Genomic DNA, 13,407 nt, shown 5'->3' with positions numbered 1-13,407 from the left:
GCCCTCTTACTGCCCACCAAAACATATCCCCCAGCCCAGCATGCTCGGGAGGGCAACCACTGGCACCGCTGCAGGGGGACGAGGCCGCACAGTTGGGGGGCTTCGGGAGGGCTCCAGCCCGCAGCTTTTGGGAATAAAACCCACGTCAAAGGCTCCGCTTTCCCCCCACGCCCCGGCTTTGCTTTCTGCTCTTCGTGCCCAGGACGGCTGCTCCCCTCCAAGGGAAACACGCACACACACACACCGCGGGGCTGCCAACCCCCGCCGCAGTGCTCGGCGCTGCGCACAGCATCGCGGCTCAGCCCCGCCGGGCCGCGCCCGGGCTCACCCTCACCCTCACCCTCCTCCTCCTCCTCCTCCTCTCCCTTCCCTCCCCGCAGGGGCGCCGGCGCCCGCAGAGCCCCTCACTCACCCGTGCCGGCCGCGGAGCCGCTCCCCGCCGCGCTACTGGGTCAGGTACGGCGGGCGTGGAGCTGCGCGGGGCGGTGCGTGGGGCGCGGGGCGGCGCGGGGCTGCGCGGGGCGCGGAGCGGGGCTGCGCGGGCGGGGCGCGGGGCTGCGCGGGGCGGGGCGCAGGGCGGGGCGCGGAGCTGCGTGGGGCGCGGAGCGGGGCTGCCCAGAGCTGCTCGGTGCGGTGCGCGGTGCACTGGCAGGCGGTGAGGCCCCGGGCGGCATTTAACGGGGCGGGGGGAACGGGGGGGCGGCGGGGCGGGCCGGTCCCGGGGCAGCGCTGGGGGGGAAGAGCCACCCGCCGACTCCCACCGCCTCTCGCCCCGCGGGTCGTGTCCGTGCAGGTGCCCGCGGGCGGGCGGGAGCCGCACGCAGGTGGGAACGGCCGTCGGCAGCGGTGTGTGGCGGCACCGCATCGAGCTGTGCCTGGCCCGGGGTCGTTCCCAGCCCTTGCCTGCCAAGAACTTACAGGGAGAGGCTTTCTTTTTGTCCCCCCTGCTCCCTTCCCCCCGCCCCCCCTTTTCTTGTTCTTTTCTCTTTTTTTTTTTTTTTTTTTTTTCTTTATTTCGTCTTCCCCAACTGTGGGAATGCACCTCGGAGCCCCATAAACTCAGGGGGTCCTGGAAAAAGGAGAGTCCAAGCTTAATGTCCATTTGAGCTACAGTGCCCTGGGAGTTTAGGAACATCTGCAGGTCGTGGCTGCAGTGTGGGGAGGTGGGTTTGAACCAGGGAGCTGCAGACCAGAGCTCTGAGGGCTGTAGAGCCTCAGGCTGAACTTCCCACAAGAAGGTCAACTGATGTGCCCAGCTGCAGCAATGGAGGTCATTAGCAGAAGCTTCTTAGATACCCTGGAGTAGACCTTCCTAGCCCTTCACCTCTTCTCAGCACTTACATCAGTCTAGTGGTGCTAGGAACCACCTTTAGTGCTTCACAGGACTATGTTTTAGTGCTTCAACAGCACTTTCCGTCCTCTTTGCACTAACATCAGTCGCTACCTGAGGAACAGAGAATCACCCACATTGCCTGAATTTTCTAGCAGAAAAGCCACTACTGCATTACCAAATTTGGGTATTTTGAGGGTGTTGGTACTGCTGGGGCAGGCACAGGGCAGCCAGGGAGATGCCTGGGGTGACCACCCCGGCTGGCCCCCGGTCCCCTGCAGAGCTCACTGCCGCAGGGTTTTCATGCTTCCTGCTCTCGGCTGGTGTTTGCTGTTGGTGTGGTCGATAAATCCCAAGCCCAGAAAAGGCTGAATTTCACTTGTGTGTGCAGCAAGGAAAATATAGGATTTATAAATACCCATGCATATACAAGGGCTTGTGGGTTGGGTTGGTCTGGATTAAAGGAGGTATTGAAAAATGAGGGAAGCCAGAAACTGCAGGCTTCTCATTTCTGTGATTTCTAATGGCTTTTCCTTTTGCATAAACACTGCATTGACTCCATACCCAAGAGCACTGCAGGCATTTTCTCCCCTGCTCTGTACAAAATAAAACCCAGACCTCTAAAATGGATATTTTTTATTAGGATGTTTGGTTTCCCCAAGCCCAGGAAAGAACAATTACCCTCTGTGGCAGCAAGTCCCCAGCAAGCTCCTAAGCGAGGCAAACGGCAGCTCTTTTGTGGGAGAAAAGCAGCAAATTAAATCTCTGTGCTTTGAATTCAGTGGTACCTGCACTCAACAGCAGAGTTACCATGAGTTAAAGTTCTCATATGAAGAGCTGATTTGAAGACCCAGCTCCTAAGCAATAGCTGACAGTATTGTATTTTGGTCTCCTTAGTCAGGTACTTTCATTCCCAGGGGACAGACAAAATCAGGTCCCTTGCTCCACAGACTGAGCCAGTGAATGTTGGCGAACTGGAAAGCAGTAGTGCAGAAGGTGGTTTGCTTTTCCTGGTGCCTGTGAAGTGTTTTTTCTGCTCCCATGGTCGCCCAAGGATGCACACACAGAGTGTTGCCCTTGCAGAGCAGAAAGTGATGTGGGGACCAGGATATGTCCCACAGCATGAGCGTGGCTGTCTCAGCAGGGCCATGAAATCCAGTGGCAGGGGAAGGCTGAGCTGAAAAGGCCCCTTGATTGGGTTCTCCGCTGTTTGTGGCACAGGTGGGAGCCATGCCTATGGCAGGGATGTCACCTGGGGTGGAAAGGCAGGATACCCCGAGCTGCAGTGGTCTGAGAGGGGAGGTAGCTGGCGATGCACAGCGCTGCCCGACCCACTGGGACTAAGGAATGGGAAAATGCATTTCCCAGCTGGAGGCAGGACAAAGCGCTGATTGAGGTCCCCCACACCCGCCACTGGGAAGGCAAGGGCTAATTTTCAGCTGTGGTGTTACACATCAGCTTTCCTAAAATCAGCAATGTGGTCACAGGGGCTGACCCTACCCAAGCCTCTCAGCGCCTGCCTGCGTTCCCTGCGTGCCCACATAAAACGGCCCTTCACAAGATGGTCCAGCTGTGTGTCTCATGTGCAAAGCACACAGGGCATTCCTCCTTTTCTGCTTTTTCCCTTGGAAGAGGGCACAACAACATGGCCAGGGCTTGCAAATACCCACGGGTGCCCTGGGTCTCTCCCCCCTCCCACACTAGGGCAGAGCCACCCCAGAGATGCACCTCAAAGTGCACTCACACCCTCTCCTGAGGCACATCCTGACCTAAAGCGAGGGAAAAGCCTTGGCGGTAAATGATGGCAGGCTGAGCAGGGAGGGGAAAAGGCTTACAAAAATCAGTGTAGGAGAAAGGTGGTGGCTCCCCTCTTGCTCCCCCCCTGCTTCCACATAATGCCTAACTGTGTGCAAGAGCAGTGGAGTCCCAGCTGAGACCTCAGGCTCTGAAAAGGAGGCTTTTAGCATGAGCTCTAAGAGCCCGGCCCATGCAGTGCTGCTAACATGACACTGAACTAACACTGCACTACAATCAAAGCATTTTAATAATTTAATATAATAAATGTCAGAAGGAGTGAATAATTCCCTGTAACCCTGAGGAGGCTGTAGGTGCCAGAAAGAGCCAAGTGGATATATTGAGCTGCTTTAGCAATAGCCCTTTGACTCTCTGAAGGGAAATTTAAACCAGATGATGGATGCTGGGTGGTCACCTCAGTGGGCAGAATGGGGAGCACTGTTCAGAAATGCGTCACTAAAGGAATTTAGCCCCAAAATTTGGAAGGCAATGGCTGCAGAGAACGGGCAAAAAAAAAAGTAAAACAAGTTTCTCAGTAGTTGTTCCTCCAGCTAGAAATCTGAAGAACTGCAGTCTGCTTATCTGCCTTTGGCATGTACGTTCCCACTTTAAGCAGTAAATAGCATGTGGATAATTATTCCAGAAGACTCTAATAAGCTCCGGGCAGTAACCCACGTGCCTCTGGTATTATGTATGGATGGCAGGGAGCAGTGATACCGGCACAAGCCTGGCCCTGCCTGAGCTGGTGCCGCAGGAGGCTCTGCGGAGCAGGCATTGCTGCTGGCCATGCTGTCAGCACACGTCTTAATCCACAGGTTTTGGCAATTTGCTCTTGAACACTCCCTGCTGCTGCCTGGCCTCGGTACCAGGCTGTTTCTCACTCTGCTGGTGGGTTAATGGGAGAGGCTCCCTCCAGCAGCGCCCAGCCCAGCAGCTCCACGGGGATCGGCTCTTCCCAGGCAGACCATGAGCTATACGGGTGGGCGCCAGTGAGCGCACTGGTGCTGGTGGGTAACACAGGGATGGAGCATGTGTCCCCCCAGCTGAGACATGAGCAAGGACCCAAAGCTACGCTCCTCATTTTGCAATGAATACTGAGCAATGAGACTCACCAGGAAAAAATTCACCCACCCAGCCTGGTTCTCCCCTGCTCTGTGCCTGTTGTCTCCGACAAACTGAGAGTGAAATGCTGCTGAACGGAGCCAGCAAGGTTTAGTACTCATTTTTAACCGTGTTGTATTAGTGTAAAAGAATTGCCAAGATCAGGCTAACTGACAGCCTTTTCCATATTTATCCGGATCACAATCACTAGTTGTGTAAAAAAAGTCTTTTGCAGATTGATTCCCAAAGAGTGCTTTTAGATGAAGGGAAAAGTAGCAAAGGCAGATCAAAGCTGAAATCACACTATTGCTTGGCAGCAAAGGAGTGAGACAGCTGCAGATTGCCATTATGGAAAAAGATTCAATAACCTTCTTATGGGATCTCTTTGGCTGTGCAAAGATATAAAGCAGTCAGTAGTCTGGCTGAAAAGCTTCACTCCAACCTGTCTAAGTAACTCATCCTAGAGAGGGCACTGGTGGGGTACTGGTTGGTAAAGCTCAACTTCAGCGTGCTGGCACAGGAGTCTCCCAGCCCCGTGATGGAGCGTCATCGGGAACCGATTCAGCCTCGGCACAGGAGCCATTAAGGGTGATCCGAGGGTCTGTCTGGCAAAGGAGCTGCGGCTGGCTTGCCATGAGTGCCAGGTGCGGTGAGGGTGGCTGAGCCCAGAGCCGTGTGCTGGCAGAAGTGCTGGGGCTGCTGCGGGGAGAGGAGCTCGGTTGCAGCACGCGCTCTGCAAGCCATGCTCTGCAGTCAGGAACAGGCTTGCCGTGGCCATAAAACATTAATTTCTCAGACGCAGAGTGGCAGCGAATGCTGTGGGTGACACTGGCACTGGCTGTAAGTCTGATTTTGGCAGAGCTCTATTGATTTATGCTTGCTGGTGATCTGGCTAACACGTCTAGGATAAAGAATTGAGAACAGGGAGGGCAGGAGATTTTATTGCCCATCTAAAAACCAAACACAGCTGTGATGGGAAAATCTGTGGAGTGCAAAGAATCAGGTCCCCATGGGACTACCCAAGGAGATGCTTGGTAAGTGTTTGCTTGTATGGGAGATGTGTTTGTCTTCCATGCACAACCAGGAGAGCATCAGCTCCATCCACAACATGGGAAGGCTGGAAGGGAAGGGATATAAGCTTAGGGCTAGTTGTAACATGGGTCCTAGAAGCTGTAATGGGCACAGCCTCTTTAAAATACACATGTTGTACTGGGAAGAGAAAAACTGGCTGGTGAACTCTTCTAAAAGGCTGCTTGGGATGGCAGTGGTTGCAGCTTCTCTCCCTGGGAGCTTGCTCTGGCCTCTGAGCTCAGCAAGATCTCACCATAGCCTTGGGGTGTTTGGCAAGACCAGATTTACCTCTCTTCATATATCTGATCATTTGTGTCCTCATTTATTCTCAATTTCTAGCCCATTTAAAAGGAGGAGAGACTGTTTTAATGGGGATGCTCCACAGTGTACCTCTTGCAAGATTCTCTCTGGATGGCCATGGCTGATGGCCCGCATCCTCACCACTTCTCCTCCGAGTGATCCCCCAGTGCTGCCCACAGTCCCCAGCAGATTTCCCCTGGTGGTTCAGCAGTGTGTTTGCAGCTGTGGTTGGGGTTTCCCAGCCTTCTCTGGCCACTGCTGTTTCTCTCGTCTCCGATGCAAGGCCATCGCTGTGTGGAGAGGTCATGAGTGTCACCCAGCAGCCTTGGGAAGGTCAAAAGCCAGAACCTGAAGCCAGTTTCCATACAGCTTTCTATCTCCTGAGGATGCTGGATCTGTTTTGGGTCTGATGCTCATCCAAGTGTGTCCAAAACCATCCCCTGGGCATGCAGAGTAGAAACACAGAGCCATTGTCCAAATACCAGTAGGCACGATCACCCCTTTGGAGCAAGTCAAGGGAGCTCAGTGCATGGAATAAGTAAGCTCAGGCTTAAGTCAAGACCTTTTCATAACCAGCCAGGCTGGGTCCCCTTGGTAGGAGCAATTTCTCCTGAGTGTGCCCAGCTACCATCTCCCACACACAGGCAGATGTGCCAACAAGGGGCTCCTGCCCAGGCAGCACCTCTTCCCTCTCTTCTGGTTTCCTCATCTCGCCAAAGGGCTTTCAGTAGGGCAGGAGCTGATGTTCTTCAGATGGGCGGGCCTGCCTCCTCTGAAAGCAAGTCAGCACCACAAAAGTCTCCCCAGTAGACACCCATAACTCTCCCCCCTCTCATCCCCCAGTTCTTGCACACGTGTCCCAGGTGGCAGAGCTTGGGCCCACCTCATCTCTCTCCAGCCAGTCAATGCCCAACCTACTGAGTTAGCAGAGTTAAATGCTGGGTGCATAGGAACTCCTTCTAGTTATTACAGCAGAAAGAATCAGCAAAACCACCCACTTCTTAGGTTTCAGAGAAAAATACAGCTATCTTCACTCAACAGCCCTTACAGAAGCCAATGAGCAGCTCCTCCTTGCGTGATAGCTCCCCAGAGCTGCACTCACGGCTCAGCAGCATCATTTCCCAACTCACCAAAAAGCCATACAGCAACAAGCACATCAGGTGGGAAAACAAATTAATAATCAATTAAGGCACTGTCACCATTGTGTGGGGCTGGAAGTCTTAGAAATTTGTGTTTTAGAGCTATAAACATAGTGCCCTTTTGTGTGTTTGATTGAAAACTGATAAAACAGTTATTCAGTTATCCAAACTTTATATTTTTCAGCCAGCTCAGTGTTAAAGCAGCTGAGATGCTCTCTGAGCTCCAGTGCTTTCCAATGGGAAAGCCTCTCCCCCTTCCCTACCCATCAGGCTGGACACAGAGGGCGCTCCAGGGTCCTTGCTCGGAGTAGGACTGGTAGGGCAAGGCGAGGAGCCCTGTTCTGGTGTTACAGTGCTAGGGGGGCTGCTCTCTTGTAGATCCAACCCATATCAAACCAACCTGCTTCGAGACAGTGTGCGGAGGTACCTGCAGGTGCCGGCAGACCAGACAGTACTGATTCTGCATGCCAAAGTCGCACAGAAGTCATACGGCAATGAAAAAAGGTAGGAGATGGCTCCAGCTTCTCTGAGAGACCCTTCCAAACCCAGTTGCCTAAAGCTCGATTTCAGCCTTGCTAGATTTCTCTGATTTAAGCTGGTGAAGCTAATGATTTGATATATTCTCTCTCCATCCCTTCATGACCTCTTTGCATCTAAAACTACTGTTTACAGTTACTCCTGTGATGTAAATAGATCAGAAAGATGAAGTAGAAGAAGGAAAAAAACTATTCAAGAAGAAGGAGGAAAGTTTAGTGTTTTAAGTGCTCTGGAAATCTTGTCTTCAAATCTGAATGACCGCAGCAGGGACTGGGGCATTTCCATCAATGTCCACAGTCTCCAAAAAGCTGCTATTTTTGAAAATCTTTCCCACACTGCAAAAACACCTCGAGGGTTCTGGCTTGAATCTCCAAAATTACTGCTCCCGGGCAGTGACGTCAGACTGTGGCCGTGCAATATAATTAATCCTTCATTAATCCTTGTGATATAAATAATCCTCCATTATTACTGATGTGGAGTAGCTATGAGGCAACGAGCTCTACCTCTAAGGCATAACTGCACCCAGACCCCAGCGACCCCAGGAGACAGCTCTAAGCTGAGCTGGCTGTGCCTACAAAGTGCTCGCCACATCCAGCCTCCTGCCAGGGGCTGCTGGTCCACAGGTAAAAGTTTTATTTCGAGACGGGGTCTCCCAGCGAGGAAGGAAGCCCCCATATCACTGAGCTTTCAGAACAGGCTCCTCCCCCTGCTCTGGACCCCATGTAAGGGATGAGCATGAAAATCAAATGCCAGGTCTGGAGAGGGAGAGAAAACCAGCACAGAGCTCCCAGGTTAAAGGTGCTGGTGCCATTTTCCTTCATGGTGGGAGGCAGGGGCCCATGCTGTAGATGGCTTGTTTAAATAAACCCGTACCCAGGACTTTAGGGCTCTGAAATATCCACCCCCCTGCACCAGTGTTTTCTTTGCTAGCACTTTACCCAGTATCAATAGAGGATGAATTTGCACCATTCACACAAGTGCAAAGACAGTGGAAACGCAAATAAAACACAGGAAAATGGGTTTTGAAAACCCTGGCTATAGATTTATTTGCACTGGGCTCCAAATCTGGCTGTGAATGCAAACTCTGTTCCCAGCCTGCTGAAGCTCCCGCATGGCAGACGGGCAGAGGCAGGGGGCCTGATCCCCCCCTTGGCTCTGGGCAGGAGGGGGCCAAGGAGCCCTGTCCTTGCCTCCTGGGGCTGTCCCACAGCTGATGGGTTCGTGGCCACCAACAGCACCGATAGATGTGGCACCTGCTCGGATGCTGTGGCTGGAGGCAGCCAGTGCGGGGGAGAGGGGCTGAGATAGCTGCTTCAGCAGAGCCCGATTTCTCCAGCCAGCCCTGCCCCTGCCCCCCAGCTGGGGGGTCCCCAGCCCCTCGCTGCAGCACCACATACCTCCCAGGGCACAGCATTGCTCCTGGTGCTGGCAAGCCCTGAGTGAAGGTCTCTATTCTCAGCACAGCCGTCCCATCACCCCTAAGCACCTTTTTTGGATGCTGAAGTGCAATAAGAAAATGTCGTCTTGTCTCTGCAGGTTTTTCTGTCCCCCACCTTGCGTTTACCTGAGTGGGCCAGGATGGAAGTTAAAACAGGAGCAGATAAAAGGTAAGCACTGGGCAGCAGCCCTGGTCCTCTCCTCCTTCCCTTCCCGTGCCACGGAGAGCTTCCTTCTGCTTCCAGAAAGGGGAGAATGACCTAGTTTATTTTTTCGTTGCCCCCCAAACTCTTCTTTCCCCCTCGAGGCTGAGCCCTCTGCGGTCCAGACCGGGGGAAGGCTGGAGCCTGGGCCAACCCACCACGCCAAGAGAAGCTGAGCCCATGCCTGTGCTTGTGCAGGGGCTGGACGATGCTTCTCCCCATCTCTTCCAGCCAGAGACCTGGGAGAGGAGGGTTTTCGGGTGTGCGGGTACATGGGGCTGGACAGCATGGGCAGCAGCCTGATGGAGACCCAGAAGCTCAGCTTCGAGGAGCAGCCGGACGCGAAGGTACAGCCTATTGCTCCCCGGGGCTGTGCGGTGCCACCCCATGGGGACCCTGTTCATGCACATGCTGGGCTGTGCCTGGCATCACCCCATGCTCTGGGATGTCACATCTTTCCCTTCCTCAGGATGCTGTGGTCCTTCCTTCCTAGCCATTGCTCTCCTCTCCTGCTTTGCCACCCTGTTGTGGCATGGGTGGCAGCCCAAGCAGCCAGGCGGGCTCCCCTGCCTTGCAAAGAACCCCCTCTTTCTTCAGCTTCATCTTTTCAGGTCAACAGCCCTGTGGCAGCTGAGCTGCCAAAATTTGCACAGCTCCTCAGCCCCGGTGCCTTCTCCCAATGAGCAGCACTGCCGCTTATCACAAAATGAAAGCCCAGTCTTTCATGTGCTGATAAACAGCTTAAAAACCCTCCTATCAGTCCCAAAGTTCAAGAGCTTCAGCAGAGCTCTGGCATCTTTTGATAGAAGAAAAAAAGAAGAAAAAGCATTATCTGGGGTCCCCGAAGAGCACAGGGTCTAAGTCGCGCCAGAAACCTTACAAAAAGGGCCTTTGTTTGCAGTGCTTGCATTGCTGCTAAGGCAAAGTGTATCAGCCAGGACGGCAGGGAAACCATAAACCCAGGGCGATTTCTCATGTTATGTGGGATAAATCACATGTGAACATTCATTTCCATGAGGAATTCTCTGACCCTAGTGTAAATAAAGCCTCTGCCGATCCCCAGCTCTTCATTCCACCTGTAATAACATCTCTGGTCTTTCCCCCTTTAAATGAACCTGGGGCTCTTTGAAAGGGTGCTATTATGTCCTCGTGGGGCAGTGAGGAGGGTGAGGAAGGCTGGTGGGGCTGGGCTGGAGCTGCTGGCATCCCCTCTCTGCCCTTGGCAGGGCTTCAGCTGTGCCAAGGCGCTGTACATCTCAGACGCGGACAAGCGCAAGCACTTCCGCCTGGTCCTGAAGCTCTTCTTCAGCAATGGGCAGGAGATCGGCACCTTCCACAGCAAGCTGATCAAGGTCATCTCCAAGCCCTCACAGAAGAAGCAGTCACTGAAGAACACGGACCGTACGTATGGGGATGGCTCTGTGGGGAGGAAAGCGGGCACAAGCCTGGGGTAGATGCTCTCCGAGTGCTCACAGCTTGGTTCTGGAGAGGTCCAGGCTGGACCCAAAGCCCATGGGCATCCCCAAAAGAGGGGGGATGTATCTAGACATATTGATGTGTCTTTTCTGAAGGGTTCACCCACCACAATGTGTGGATGATGCCAATGTGGTCCCCACTCTGTGGGCTTCACCTTTGAAAAGCCCAGCTGGGCTGGCATTCACATACAGAGGAAGGCAGCCAGGGGGGTGCTGGTTCCTGCTGGGCTCATTACACCAGTAACCAAGACTTGTCCTCCCTTCGCTTGACAAAAACCATAGTTCAAGCCACACGTGGACCTGGCAAGCACTAACACACCACCTGTCCCAACAGTCTGCATCTCCTCGGGCTCCAAAGTCTCCCTCTTCAACCGCCTGCGCTCCCAGACCGTCAGCACCCGCTACCTCTCTGTCGAGGGGGGAGCCTTCATCGCCAGCGCCAGGCAGTGGGCAGCCTTCACCCTCCACCTGGGTAAGGAGCCTCGTGGGGCCGCTGATGCCAGCCATGCCCAGGGCTGGATGCCTCCAGCCCTGGCTCTGCCCTCCTGCAAAGACAGTTCTTGGGGGCAAAAGGGGTGGGAGTTAGCCTGGGGTTACAGGAACCTGGCTCAGATCCTACCTCTGCCTGGTGTATCTCTGGAGCCGATGGCTGTTTCCCACCGTCCTTGAGGGTTGGCATCATGCCCTGAGAGCACACAGGCTGTGATCAGGGCAGCAAGAGCTGTACCGGTCTGGAGGCTCATGAATCCAAGCAAGTAACTCACCTGGAAGAGGCCAGATCCCAGAGCATCCCTGCCCACTCTGCCTCCGGCAGTGTCCCTGCGAGGTACCACACCCCAGTCTTGCTCTCCCATGCTGGGGTCCCAGGGAGCAGTGGTCTCTCCAAGCAGCAAGCACCTGCAGAGCAGAGAAAGTAGTAAGAAAGCACCAGGAGCACAGTCAGACCTGCACGTAGCAAGGCAACACATGTTGACCTGCTCCCCAGCTGCTCAGGGCGGTGACTCTGCCTGTCTCCTTCCCGGCAAGCTGATGAGCGCTGCACCTGGAGCGAGTTCCCACTGCGGGAAGGGTATATCCGCTATGGCTCTGTGGTCCAGCTCGTCTGCACAGCCACCGGTGTCACCCTGCCTCCCTTGGTAAGCCTCCATCCCTGAGGGTGCTAGGCACATGGACCTGGCTGCTCTGGGCCTCTGAGCACCAGGTACCATCCCTGGGTGATGCTGCCACCCTGCAGATCATCCGGAAGGTGACGAAGCAGTACGCCATGCTGGACGTAGATGAGCCCATCTCCCAGCTCCACAAATGTGCCTTCCAGTTCCAGGGCAGCGACCGCATGTACCTGTGTCTCTCCACGGATAAAGTGATCCAGTTCCAGGTACAGCAGTGCAAGGAGGAGTGAGGACTCCTGGGGTCCTTCCCATCCTCTCTCCAAGCTCCTCTGTGTTGCCAGTGTTTGGGGAACATGTCACCAGGAGGGGTCTTCCAGCAAAGGGGGGTTTTCTCCAAATTAAGGTCAGAATTGCTGCAAAGCCATCTGCCTCCAGCTTGCCTGCTTTGGTGGGGACCTCATCACTGAGGTCTTTGCAAAGGTATCATGATCCCCATTTCCCAGCAAGCAAAGCAGAGGCACTGAGTCACTTGCTGGAACTGAGATACTGGGGACAGAAGCCAGGAAGCCTGGCCCTGGTCCCCTGCCATCCCTGCTGTGGCATGTTTGGAGCTGTGATGCTCTCCACAGGCATCTCCCTGCCCAAAGGAAGCCAACCGGGAGCTGCTGAATGATGGCTCCTGCTGGACCATCATTGGCACCGAGACAGTGGAGTACACCTTCAGCGAGGGCCTGGCCTGCGTCCGCGAGCCCGTCAGCCCTGTGCCTCTCATCACTGCCCTGCAGGTAGGCACAGTGCTGGCTGCCAACCACCCTGGCCTCTCCACCACCTGCCTCCATCGCGGCTCCTGCTGCTGAGCTCTTGCACCTGCGCTTGGTGTCCTCCAGCTCTGGGGAGCTGTGGGAATGACAGGGTCTGGACTGCTGTGGTGGGGACAGGACACATGGGCAGAGCGTCCTGTGGGAGAAGGAGTCTGGCTCATTCCACCACGTAACACACTGTCATGCATTCTGCCTGTCACAGCTCACAGGCGGCGGGGACGTGGCCATGCTGGAGGTGCAGGGGGAGTATTTCCATACTCATCTCAAGGTCTGGTTTGGAGACGTGGAAGCAGAGACGATGTACAGGTAACACAGCCGAGGGGGCCAGGGAGCAGACAGGGAACAGCAGCCAGGTTTGGGCAGCGCTGGGCAGCTCTGGGAGGGATGTGGCTGCTGATCTTGGGGACAGGCACTTGCACTGCCCATTCTGCAGGACCAAGCATGAGCATTGGAAGGAAAGGCAGGGATGAGTCTGGCTGGTGCCTGCTGGCTCTGGATGCAGTCTGATGATAGCAGTGGGCAAGGGACATGGGGATCTTGGGGGCTGCAAACAAGAAAGCAACTCTGGCAGAGAGGAACAAAACACTGGGGAGGAGAGGTGAAACCTGCCAGCGGCTTCACACTGAGCTCCAAGCTGGAGCACACGTGCCGGCACTCACTGCCAGCCGCTCCTGTGCCGGGCCTTCCTGGGTTAATGCATGTTTTCCTCTCCTGTGCTGTTCCCAGGAGCGCCAAGTCCCTTGTGTGCGTCGTCCCTGACGTCTCTGCCTTCGGCAGTGACTGGAGGTGGCTGCGATACCCCATCACAGTCCCCCTTCTGCTGATCAGGGATGATGGCCTCATCTACTCCAGCTCGTTCACGTTCACCTACACCCCAGAGCACAACTTCATCCCAGGGCAGCAGGTCCTCTCGGATGTCCCCCAGGACTCAGACAAATTACTTGACAGCATCCATCAGGAGTTCACCAGGACCAACTTCCACCTCTTCATGCAAAGTTAGCAAGTTGGGCAGGCAGAGCCTTGATCTTGCTGCCAGTCCCAGGGAAGGGGAGCAGCCCTGAGCCGTGCTGGGGGTCCCCATCCAGGGCTC

At 54.9% G+C, this 13,407-nt stretch overlaps 2 protein-coding genes across 2 annotated transcripts in view; one reads left to right on the top strand and one right to left on the bottom strand.

Moving 5' to 3' along the window:
• MATN4 (matrilin 4) overlaps nucleotides 1–646 on the bottom strand; it is a 19,599-nt gene extending 18,953 nt beyond the window's left edge. The window contains exon 1 of the mRNA XM_075108783.1: nucleotides 413–646. The gene's annotated coding sequence lies outside the window, so the exon portion shown is untranslated. The remainder of the gene's footprint in view (nucleotides 1–412) is intronic.
• RBPJL (recombination signal binding protein for immunoglobulin kappa J region like) overlaps nucleotides 1–13,407 on the top strand; it is a 14,076-nt gene extending 669 nt beyond the window's left edge. The window contains exons 2-12 of the mRNA XM_075109058.1: nucleotides 290–456; nucleotides 7,114–7,239; nucleotides 8,809–8,879; nucleotides 9,144–9,259; nucleotides 10,139–10,313; nucleotides 10,722–10,859; nucleotides 11,414–11,523; nucleotides 11,622–11,762; nucleotides 12,126–12,281; nucleotides 12,520–12,623; nucleotides 13,044–13,407. Coding sequence (XP_074965159.1) covers nucleotides 290–456; nucleotides 7,114–7,239; nucleotides 8,809–8,879; nucleotides 9,144–9,259; nucleotides 10,139–10,313; nucleotides 10,722–10,859; nucleotides 11,414–11,523; nucleotides 11,622–11,762; nucleotides 12,126–12,281; nucleotides 12,520–12,623; nucleotides 13,044–13,317 — 1,578 coding nt within the window. The 3' untranslated portion in view covers nucleotides 13,318–13,407. The remainder of the gene's footprint in view (nucleotides 1–289; nucleotides 457–7,113; nucleotides 7,240–8,808; nucleotides 8,880–9,143; nucleotides 9,260–10,138; nucleotides 10,314–10,721; nucleotides 10,860–11,413; nucleotides 11,524–11,621; nucleotides 11,763–12,125; nucleotides 12,282–12,519; nucleotides 12,624–13,043) is intronic.

This window comes from Phalacrocorax aristotelis, chromosome 13, assembly GCF_949628215.1.
Source record: "Phalacrocorax aristotelis chromosome 13, bGulAri2.1, whole genome shotgun sequence".
Taxonomy (NCBI): domain Eukaryota; kingdom Metazoa; phylum Chordata; class Aves; order Suliformes; family Phalacrocoracidae; genus Phalacrocorax; species Phalacrocorax aristotelis.
This window is presented reverse-complemented; position numbering and strand designations above follow the sequence as displayed.